The 11,035-nt window shown below is 34.7% G+C and overlaps 1 protein-coding gene across 1 annotated transcript in view; it reads right to left on the minus strand.

Annotated features, from left to right (window-relative positions):
- Nucleotides 1-3,978: 3,978 nt before the first annotated feature.
- The window catches only part of kcnt1a (potassium sodium-activated channel subfamily T member 1a), a 23,709-nt gene continuing 16,652 nt past the window's right edge, over nt 3,979-11,035 (minus strand). The window contains exons 20-31 of the mRNA XM_016451283.1: nt 9,889-9,994; nt 9,603-9,775; nt 9,449-9,520; nt 8,511-8,645; nt 8,165-8,276; nt 7,988-8,089; nt 7,238-7,321; nt 7,029-7,151; nt 6,242-6,533; nt 5,772-5,834; nt 5,294-5,378; nt 3,979-4,213 (exon numbers count right to left, since the gene is read on the minus strand). Coding sequence (XP_016306769.1) covers nt 4,108-4,213; nt 5,294-5,378; nt 5,772-5,834; nt 6,242-6,533; nt 7,029-7,151; nt 7,238-7,321; nt 7,988-8,089; nt 8,165-8,276; nt 8,511-8,645; nt 9,449-9,520; nt 9,603-9,775; nt 9,889-9,994 — 1,453 coding nt within the window. The 3' untranslated portion in view covers nt 3,979-4,107. The remainder of the gene's footprint in view (nt 4,214-5,293; nt 5,379-5,771; nt 5,835-6,241; nt 6,534-7,028; nt 7,152-7,237; nt 7,322-7,987; nt 8,090-8,164; nt 8,277-8,510; nt 8,646-9,448; nt 9,521-9,602; nt 9,776-9,888; nt 9,995-11,035) is intronic.

An 11,035-nucleotide genomic window follows, 5' to 3' on the forward strand; every position in this document is an offset into this window, starting at 1 on the left:
TGGGAAAAAAAAAAGATAGAGGACTCATATTTTAACTGGAAAAAATGGTTTGAAGTTAAAAACATCTTAATGATGGATTTGTTTCTGACAAACATGCAGCGTTTCACTTCACAAACTGATGGACTGGAGTGGTGTGGATTATTGTGATGTTTTTATCAGCTGTTTGGACTCTCATTCTGACGGCACCCATTCACTGCAGAGGATCCATTGATTAGCAAGTGATGCTGTAATGCTACATTTCTTCAAATCTGATGAAAAAACAAACTCATCTACATCTTGTATGGTCTCAGAATGAGTATATGCAGGGCTCTACAGTGCGACTATCAAAAAATATTTAGGAGCACCTGTGCGACTAACCCGATCAGCGTATTTGTGTTTGCGCTCAGGGGAGCTTCAAAGATTTCTACTTGCGTGTTTTTGCAGCGTTGAGTGATGCATCGCAGACATATGTTGATTCCTTGAATGCAATGTTAACCAGAATCCACTCACTGCTCAAAATAGCCTACTGAAGTTTTGTTCATTGCTGAGTTATGCAAGCTCACAAATCCTCTCGTTATAACAAACAAAGTGTAGACGGGGTGTAGTGCAGTGTAGAGAGCTACATTGATTATAATGCAACTTTGTAAGATCGCGATGAACTGAAGTGAGTGACAGCTTTTAAAGGTTATTAAGGGAGATTGCAAATGTGATATTAAATTAATACAACAGTTCAATAAACAATAAGTTAATATTCGTCAATTTCTATTTCGTCAACAAAAATAGTTTCAAACAAAGTCACAATCGAGCTGCTGCGCATCTCCAAGCAAACAAAGCGGTGTTTCGTTTATGAATGAACCTGCGTTTTTAAATGAATCTAGTGAGTCAATGATTCAATTACCCATTCATAAAGACAGTCACTTGCTTCGTTCCTGAATGAATCAGCCGTTCAAACAAATCAATTGAATGAATGATTCTGTGATAAAATCAGTGACTTGTCGCCACCTGCTGGCAGTTTTTTTTTTATTTTGAAAGTGTCATTTCAGTTATTTAAATCATTTCAATCAAACAATAGTTCTAAATTTTATATTTAAAACGTTAATCTCACAACATTGTTATGAGTTTTATGAATCCATGCCACCTCTGAGCCTCTGTAAATGTCTGTAAATTTACCTACATGCCACTTTTGTGTTCTTCTGTGCCACCGTTGTAGTGGAAACTAATTTTGTTAATATCTTAACACACATCTAATATGTTAGATATTCCAAACACGCATTTGGCAGGTAAATGCAATTCCTACAACTCATACTATGATTTAGAGAAGAATTTCTACAGCCATTAAAGAACATATCATCTTACTGTAAAAAGCTGATTTAATGCATTCATCGTTTCATAAGTCAGGAGACGTCTATACATGAGACGTGTCTGCTTTGGCTTGTAATATCTGGACAAAATCACTCCTAGACTCATTTTATCAACCCTGCTACATGAGTTTATCACTTTATATCTTGTTTATCAAGAGTTGCTTGTCCTCAGAGACGTGAAAGGAATAGTTCACCCAAAAATTAACATTTGGTGAAAATGTCCAGGATGTAAATGAGTTTGTTTCTTCATCAGATTTGGAGAAATGTAGCATTGCATCACTTGCTCAGCAATGGATCCTCTGCAGTGAATGGGTGCCGTCAGATTGAGAGTCCAAACAGCTGATAAATACATCACAATAATCCACAAGTAATCCACACCACTCCAGATCATCAATTAATATCTTGTGAAGCCAAAAGCTGCGTGTTTGTAAGAAACAAATGCATCATTAAGGTATTTTAACTTCAAAACTCTGCTTGAGGCCAAAATGTGAGGCCATAATCCATAATAATGCTTCCTCCAGGGAAAGGTTCATCCTCTTTTGTCCTCTTACATCAAAATCCACCCACATATTTGTTTAGAATTGTTTTGGACTGTTTCCACTTGTAAACGGTGCTTGATCGGTGCAGATTTCTCTCCTGATTCAGATGAGATGACTTTTTAATGGGAAAAAAAAAAGATAGAGGACTCATATTTTAACTGGAAAAAATGGTTTGAAGTTAAAAACATCTTAATGATGGATTTGTTTCTGACAAACATGCAGCGTTTCACTTCACAAACTGATGGACTGGAGTGGTGTGGATTATTGTGATGTTTTTATCAGCTGTTTGGACTCTCATTCTGACGGCACCCATTCACTGCAGAGGATCCATTGATTAGCAAGTGATGCTGTAATGCTACATTTCTTCAAATCTGATGAAAAAACAAACTCATCTACATCTTGTATGGTCTCAGAATGAGTATATGCAGGGCTCTACAGTGCGACTATCAAAAAATATTTAGGAGCACCTGTGCGACTAACCCGATCAGCGTATTTGTGTTTGCGCTCAGGGGAGCTTCAAAGATTTCTACTTGCGTGTTTTTGCAGCGTTGAGTGATGCATCGCAGACATATGTTGATTCCTTGAATGCAATGTTAACCAGAATCCACTCACTGCTCAAAATAGCCTACTGAAGTTTTGTTCATTGCTGAGTTATGCAAGCTCACAAATCCTCTCGTTATAACAAACAAAGTGTAGACGGGGTGTAGTGCAGTGTAGAGAGCTACATTGATTATAATGCAACTTTGTAAGATCGCGATGAACTGAAGTGAGTGACAGCTTTTAAAGGTTATTAAGGGAGATTGCAAATGTGATATTAAATTAATACAACAGTTCAATAAACAATAAGTTAATATTCGTCAATTTCTATTTCGTCAACAAAAATAGTTTCAAACAAAGTCACAATCGAGCTGCTGCGCATCTCCAAGCAAACAAAGCGGTGTTTCGTTTATGAATGAACCTGCGTTTTTAAATGAATCTAGTGAGTCAATGATTCAATTACCCATTCATAAAGACAGTCACTTGCTTCGTTCCTGAATGAATCAGCCGTTCAAACAAATCAATTGAATGAATGATTCTGTGATAAAATCAGTGACTTGTCGCCACCTGCTGGCAGTTTTTTTTTTATTTTGAAAGTGTCATTTCAGTTATTTAAATCATTTCAATCAAACAATAGTTCTAAATTTTATATTTAAAACGTTAATCTCACAACATTGTTATGAGTTTTATGAATCCATGCCACCTCTGAGCCTCTGTAAATGTCTGTAAATTTACCTACATGCCACTTTTGTGTTCTTCTGTGCCACCGTTGTAGTGGAAACTAATTTTGTTAATATAGATTTCTTTTGATTGGCAACTTATTATTCTTATTCTACCTGTTCTTATTCTATTTATTTAATTAGAAATTTTGGAAAAGCTTATAAATATAGATTTTTGAATTTGACATACTTTTATTAAAATGAGAAAAAATGCCATTACAAAAAAGCCCCTGTAAATCACTTTAAGGAGTCAAATATTACCTTGTAATGGGAAGGCAAATTTTTGTTATTGATCAGAAGGTGCTCGTGAATTTTTGACAGTGCTCCAGCACAAGTGCTCCTGAAAAGAAGTGTAAGCGTAGAGCCCTGAAATGTTCAGCAAATTTTAATTTTTAGGTGAACTACTCCTTTAAGTAATTCTGTCTTTGAATCAACTGGTGCATCTTTCGTAAAAATAAATGCTACTTGGTTTGATATTTTGCCTAATGCAATGACATTCAGACATTTTTAAATAATTTTTGTGGCCGCTGTACAGAATTAAGAAGTCTGTTTGTGATCTTCCTTAATGCAAAACACTGCAAGGCAATAAACAAACATGAAAACGAAACGAGAAATGCATGCCTGCATTACAACAGCAAAAACCTGATTATCCAATAACAAAGTTGACTGCATGACAGCAATCAGTTTTTATTCTGACACCATCGCCCTCTAGTGTCTGACCTACAACAGGACAATCTGTGCGTTTGTTACAGCACTGGATAAATAACGCTCTTCATTGATGGACACGAACTTTGACTTCACTGCACAATATTTCACAAAGCTCATTGTATTATATGCAGTGTTCAGACCATAATATCACTGATGAATCTAAGAGCAAGAGCTTATATGAGTGAAAAGTTTAAAGTGCCGACAGCTCTTTATAGTCCAGTTATATATCATAGGTTTTTTTCATATGATGGTAGTTCTGACCGGTTAAATCTTGTTGAGTTCTGGTGTGTCAGTCGTGGACCGGCACCGGCGGGTTTGTACAGGCGGCGCTTCTGGTACGTGAGCCAGTGGATCCGGACGGATCAGGAACCTGCAGAACACAAAGAGCACTTTGAGTGATTCATGTTTGAGAGGGTTTACTCTGACAATGTGATTCTGTCAATGTGATTGACAAATGTTTGTGTGTCTGCATGTCTGTGTGCATCAGGTTTTGCTGACTTTATGAGGGACAAATGTCACCGCAAAGTTGCTTAAACCTGACGCACACCCGCAAACACACATATAAATGTGACCAACTGTCCCTATAAAAACATTAAAACCTGGAATGGTCTACATTTGGGGGATTTTTTGGGTGGTCTTCCTGAGAAAAACAGATGCATGACTTATATGTAAAAATAAAATAATTTTGCCATTTTTATTAGTTTTGGGGTTTTCTTTAATTTATTTTTATTTCAGTTGTTGTAGTTGTAGTTTAGTACTTAAACTTATTTCAGTTAGTAGCCAAATCAACATTTCTAATTTTTACATTTTAATATTTATGTTTATGTCAGTGTTATTTTATTATTGAGATATTATAGTTTTTGTTATTACTAATTTTAATTTTTTTCTATTTATAATTTTAATTGGAAAGTTTTAGTAATTTTATTGTGTTTCTGTCATTTTCAGTAGTTTTTGTTTTTTATATGTCTATATCGTTTTTTTTTTTTTCGTTTTTTTTTTCAGTTTTAGTTATTGTAGTACAAGTTAAACTAAATTAAAATGAGAAATGTTGCCTTGGCAACTAGCTGAATTTGTTTTTATTTTATATATATTTTTATATTTTATTTCAGCTGTTTATTTTATTTCAAGTAATGTTTTTTTTTTTTTTTTTTTTTAGTTTTCTTTGGTGATACTGACAGTTAGTTTTAGTTAACTATAATAACTCTGGTTTATGTGTAAAATATTTGTATTTTAATTACAGAAAATGACTTTAATATAGTTTTAGCAACCAAAAACTATACTGTTACCATGATAAAGTAGCCCAAAAAAGTATTTGAATATTTCTAAATACTGTTCTCTTTTTAAGATATCTATGATTTTATTCAGTTAGTGCCTACAATTAGTTTAGGAATAACACCAGTTAAAGAAATAAATGTGTGTATATGTGTATCTGTCAGGATGTGCTACATACACAACATCATTGAGCTGCAGCAGCGTGTCGGGGGCGGGGTTTATCAGCACATATGAGATGGAGTTCTGCTGGTCATTCAACTCATCTGCAACAGAGATTGGTGGATACATCTGTCACTCAACAATATGGGCATGGTTAAAGTTCCATAGTGAAAGATGAAGCAAATTAATATCTAGATAAATAACTTTATGCTACAATTTGTTATATTCAATGTAGCCTGAAATACAATTCAGAAACACTGACTGAGAGTTATAATGAATTAAAATAGTTAATTAAAATCTAAATATGCCACGAAATCAAATCATGACTCAGGCATTTAGCACATATGCTTGAATCTGGCTTGCATCATATTCTCCCTATAATTTCATGTCTTATCTTCTTTATAACTCTCAAAACATGTGGATAGAATACCATAAAAAGAATAAATAAGCCCACGGAGCAAACTATTCATGGCAACACTATAGTAGAGGGTGTTTACCTTGCAAATACCCCAAATTAACTCGGTTCATTACATCACTGGCTGTTAGATTTGTGACATCCTCTATATGAGATGAAAGTTAGAATGAAAAAGAGGAAGAGAGAAATATTTCAAATCAAAATTACTATGTGGAAGTATAATGTCTGATAAAACAAAGGTTCTTCTGACCAAGAATGTAATAACATTCAGGATTCAACATAATCAGTGTTCACAACCCTTTTTAATTCCATAATCTGATATAAATTTTCAAGTTAAATGTGATATGAGAGAAATGTAGGACAGGAGTTGATTTTATCCGTAAGGAATTTGTGAAAAGAGGAGGGTTATGGTGGTTACAGCCTCCTAACCACATTAAAACAAACATTATTTGGGCAGATCTTCCAGTTTTGTTCCACAAAACGAATTACTTTACTTAAGCATAAACATATTATACATATGAATATTATTAATGAGGTAAGGGGTGTGTTTACTGTATCCCGCCGTGTGCAGGCCCAAGTGCTGCATGCGGTTCCTGACCAGTTCCGTAAGTTCCTCCCTTTCCGAGCGGCGTAACATGCCCATACGCTGCTGGATGGAGCTGAGGGAGGAGTCGCTCCTCTTCACGCTCCGCCTACTGAGACGCCTCGTCCAGTACATGCTCTTCTTTCTCAGGAGCGGGTGTTCTGCTTGGTCACTGCTGGAGGAGCTCCGGGTGAGGATCTTTGACTCCTCCCCCTTCTCCCTGGTGTCGTTTAACCTTTCAATGCTGACGGAACCTTGAAACTGGAGGCGACAAGTATTGATCAGCTGCAGGTGTGAATTTGCTCACGACATCAGCAAGACAAAAATCATGTGAGCAAATAGGATACATACCCAGTACATAGAACCATAGATAGAACAAACGTTGGATGGATGGATGGATGGATAGACAGACAGACAGACGGAGAGATGGACGGACAGACAGACAGACAGACATAGATAGACAGACAGACGGACGGACGGACGGACGGACAGACAGACAGACAGACAGACGGATAGATAGACAGACAGATAGACAGATAGATAGACAGACAGACAGACAAGTAGACAGACAGATAGATAGACAGACAGATAGATAGACGGATGGACAGACAGACCGACAGACAGATGGATAGATGCATAGATAGACAGACAGGCAGGCAGGCAGACAGACAGACAGACAGACAGACAGACAGACAGACAGACAGACAGACAGAAAGACAGACAAACAGACAGATAGATAGATAGATAGATAGATACCTCAGGTGATGCGTGTGATTCTGTGCGGTAGATTCCGATGGGAATCTCTGAACTAGACGAGCAGAACTTCTGGAAGAGTCTCCCGTACGTGCGGATCCAGAGATCAGCCTCGCATACGTGCATCTACACACACAGGAACATGTTCATAAACAAACACTGACAGATCACAACACACATCTAAACACACACACGCCATGTGTTGAACTCACAGCGCACAGGTACCCTGATCCCGGCGTGGTGTCCAATCCCAGCAGCAATCTGGCTATTGGGATCATGTAGTCCTTCACAAAACACTCATGTACAAAACAAACCACAAAACCAAAATCAATATTACTAATGCATCTCTCTGCATAGCCAAACATCCAGATACGTTAGACAGACAAAAAGTATTTCAAAAGATTTTTATTTCAAATAAATGCTGTTCTTTAGAACTTTGTATTCATCAAAGAATCCTAAAACACAGTTCCCACAAAAATGTGAAGCAGCACAACTGTTTTCAACACTGATAATAATCAGAAATGTTTGTTGAGCAGCAAATCAGCATATTAGAATGATTTCTGAAGGATCATGTGACACTGAAGACTGGAATAATGATGCTGAAAATTCAGCTTTACATCACAGAAATAAATTACAATTTACAATATATTCACATAGAAAACTGTTATTTTAAACTGTAATAATATTTCACAATATTACTGTTTTTACTGTATTTTTTATCAAATAAATGCAGCCTTAGTGAGCAGAAGAGACTTCCTTCAAAAATATTTAAAAACAGTGACCCCAAACTTTTGAATGGTATTATACTTTGAATGCAATGTAAGTCACCAAATGCATAAAATGTTACTATTTGTAACTGTAATGTTTAATTTCTGAGTACAAGAGGGTGCTGTTACTGAGTTTATTAGGGATAATCCAAATTATTCCTCTTTAAAAGGCACACACACACACACTATATTTACCTGGTACAGGAGTGTGTCCAGCATACTGATGCTGAAGACTCGACCAGCAGCAAACGGAAGTCGAAACATGAAGGCAAGATTCGAGCCTTTGTCACGTTCCTTCTGTCGATCGAGCACACACATTTTACAATAATCCAAAACTACAGTATTCAATACTTAAATCTCTCCATGTCTTACCTTCTCGAGTTTGGACAGAGCGAGGGAGTAACAGTCCTTCGCTCTGAACTGCATGAATCTCATGTTTGACGGGTGAGTCAGTTCTGTGATTATACTGAGACTTGGAAACAACCTGGAGAGACGCAGACAGAGAAAATGAGACAGTTATGAGATTAATAATTACATTGATGCACTTGGCAGATGCTTTTATCCAAAGCGACTTACAGTGCATTCAATGTAAACATTTTATTAGTTCATGCATTCCCAGGGAATCAGACCCATGACCTTTGGTGATACTGAAATGATAAATTATACAAATTATGTCAATTTCTATTGGTAGATTGCAGGGCTTTGGTTCTAGTCTCACCTGAACATGGTCTGCACGTTGACGATGGTTTTAGCATCAGCCATATAGTCTTCCTCTGCACTCATTGTACTTTCTTTATCCACCACCACTAGATTATCAGCATACAGAACACCACACTGCAATAGGCTGTCCAAACTGTCAATCACACAAACATCCAATCAGAGATATTCACATCTAGAGGGATATATTTGAATTGGCTGTCAAAGATAGGGCTGCACGATTAATCAAAATAAAATGAATTGAAATTAAATAAAAAATAATAATAATAATGATATGGCATAATGCAATTATGGAATCACAAAGGCTGTGATTTAAATATATGCACTGAAAATAATTATTATATAATTTTTTCCTTAAATACAATTTTTTTTGTTTTACAGTGAAATATTACAAAAGTAACATTTATTATTTTTATTTTTGTATATATTTAATAATAATGATATATATTATATAGTGACACTGATACACAATCACAAAATGTTGGCCAAATTGTGCAGCCCTTTTTTTTAATATAAAACACATTTTAAATCGCAATCACTATTTTATTAGAAAAATCTAAATTTTTTTCACCAAATCGTGCTTGACTACACTGAATAAATATATGCGCTATGCATTATTTTTAATTTTTATTTTAATTCTTAAATACAGTTTTTTTATTTTACAGGGAAATACTACAATAGTAATATTTAAAATGTTTGTTTAATATTTTTAGTAATAATAATAATAATTATCATCATTATATTATTATAATTAATATTATTATTATTATAAAGTCATATTGATATATAATTACATCATTTTGGCCAAATTGTGCATCTCATTTCTATATATAAAGTATATTTTTACTCGCAATTGCATTTTTTTATTAGAAAATCTAATTTTTTTTCTACAAATCGTGCAGCCCTAGTCAAACAGAAGTTTTTTTGCTCTAACTGTACTTGTCAATGGTGCCACCCATATAATACACCATTGGGAAGCAGGATATAGCCTCGAGGAAGTGGTCATCGGGTCTGCAGGAAGTAGAAAAACATTACTAACACTACTGAAACACACATGAGGTGAATGTGTGTGTGTGTGTGTGTGTGTGCTTACAGGTTGTCTAACAGCAGGACTATAGGGTTGAGCTCTCGTCTGGGTCTGTAATAGGCTCTTAAAGGCACTATGAAGTTGTAAAGGCCGTTTCCAGCCATCTCAGCAGAAACAATGATCAGCTTGTTTTGGAAGCCATACGCTTTTGCGTCCTCAAAGGAAACATGCTCACAGCTCTAGAGGAGCAAATTTGAGATAAATATGACATGCTGATGTGGTCCAGTGCAATGCATATTATGCAAATACAACATCTGGATGGCATTCGTAGCACATGGAGACTGGTGCTCACCTGGTCAAGCCGTAAACAGCAGAAATGGGCCTTCTGGTGCCGGAGATGGCAAAGGGTTGGGGAGCTCCCAATGTATGGAGAGTTTGGGGGGTATCCTTTCACAAATCTGAGGAAATTAACATGAAAATACACCCTAAAAGGGGTAGTCTGCATAAACATATCAACATTTACGTCATTTTGCATCTTCAGTGGAACACAAATGGAGAAAATTTGATGAATGTGCACATGCTCTGATACAGGACCATACTGCGATTTACAATCTGATTTTGGAAAGAAAAATAAACTCCAGATTGGCATGTTTGTTGGGCTGCACGATTGGGCCAAACATTTTGTGATTATATATCAATATGTACAATAAATGTATTAATAAAATGACTATAAAATAATAAAATAAAATATTGTAAATAAATAATGAAATTAAATTTAATTAAATAATTAAGTAATTATTACTCTTATACGGTAAAACATGTGTACTGCACAATTATTGTACTGTAAAATAAAATTATCATTATTATTATTTTATTGATATTATTATTATTAACACATAAAAAATATAACTATATAATAGAAATATTACTATAAAGAAACTATATAATAACAAGAAATATAACTATTATTATTATTACTCTTACTGTACTGTAAAATAAAATTTTGCCAATAAAAAAAGTTCATAAAATCTTTTATTTTTCTTATTTTATTATTACTATTATTACAAATTAAAATATTAAACAAAAATAGAAATATTACTATTATTATATTTTACTGTAAAATAATATTATTTTATTTTATTTTAAATAAAATTTTCTTTTACAATACCACTGTAAATGTTCAAAAATAATACTTATGGCTGTCTTAATTTATTCATTTTTAAACATTAAACAATTTCAATTTTTATTTTTATTTTATTTTATTTATACTCTTAATTGACAGCTGACAGCCATCAGTGGCTGTCAAATTCAACAATGGACAAAAAAGCACCGCAAAATGACCCTTTTTTCCCATTAGGTTTCAGAAATCATATTCATAAAAAACCTTATACACTTACTTTGCTTGTGAAGTTGAGATAAATCACAAAACCCCTTTGAATTTGCACACATGTTTGAATTTACATTTACATTTAATCATTTAGCAGATGCTTTTATCCAAA

The sequence above is a fragment of the Sinocyclocheilus anshuiensis genome, unplaced genomic scaffold, assembly GCF_001515605.1.
Source record: "Sinocyclocheilus anshuiensis isolate Anshui unplaced genomic scaffold, SAMN03320099.WGS_v1.1 scaffold1425, whole genome shotgun sequence".
Lineage (NCBI taxonomy): Eukaryota > Metazoa > Chordata > Actinopteri > Cypriniformes > Cyprinidae > Sinocyclocheilus > Sinocyclocheilus anshuiensis.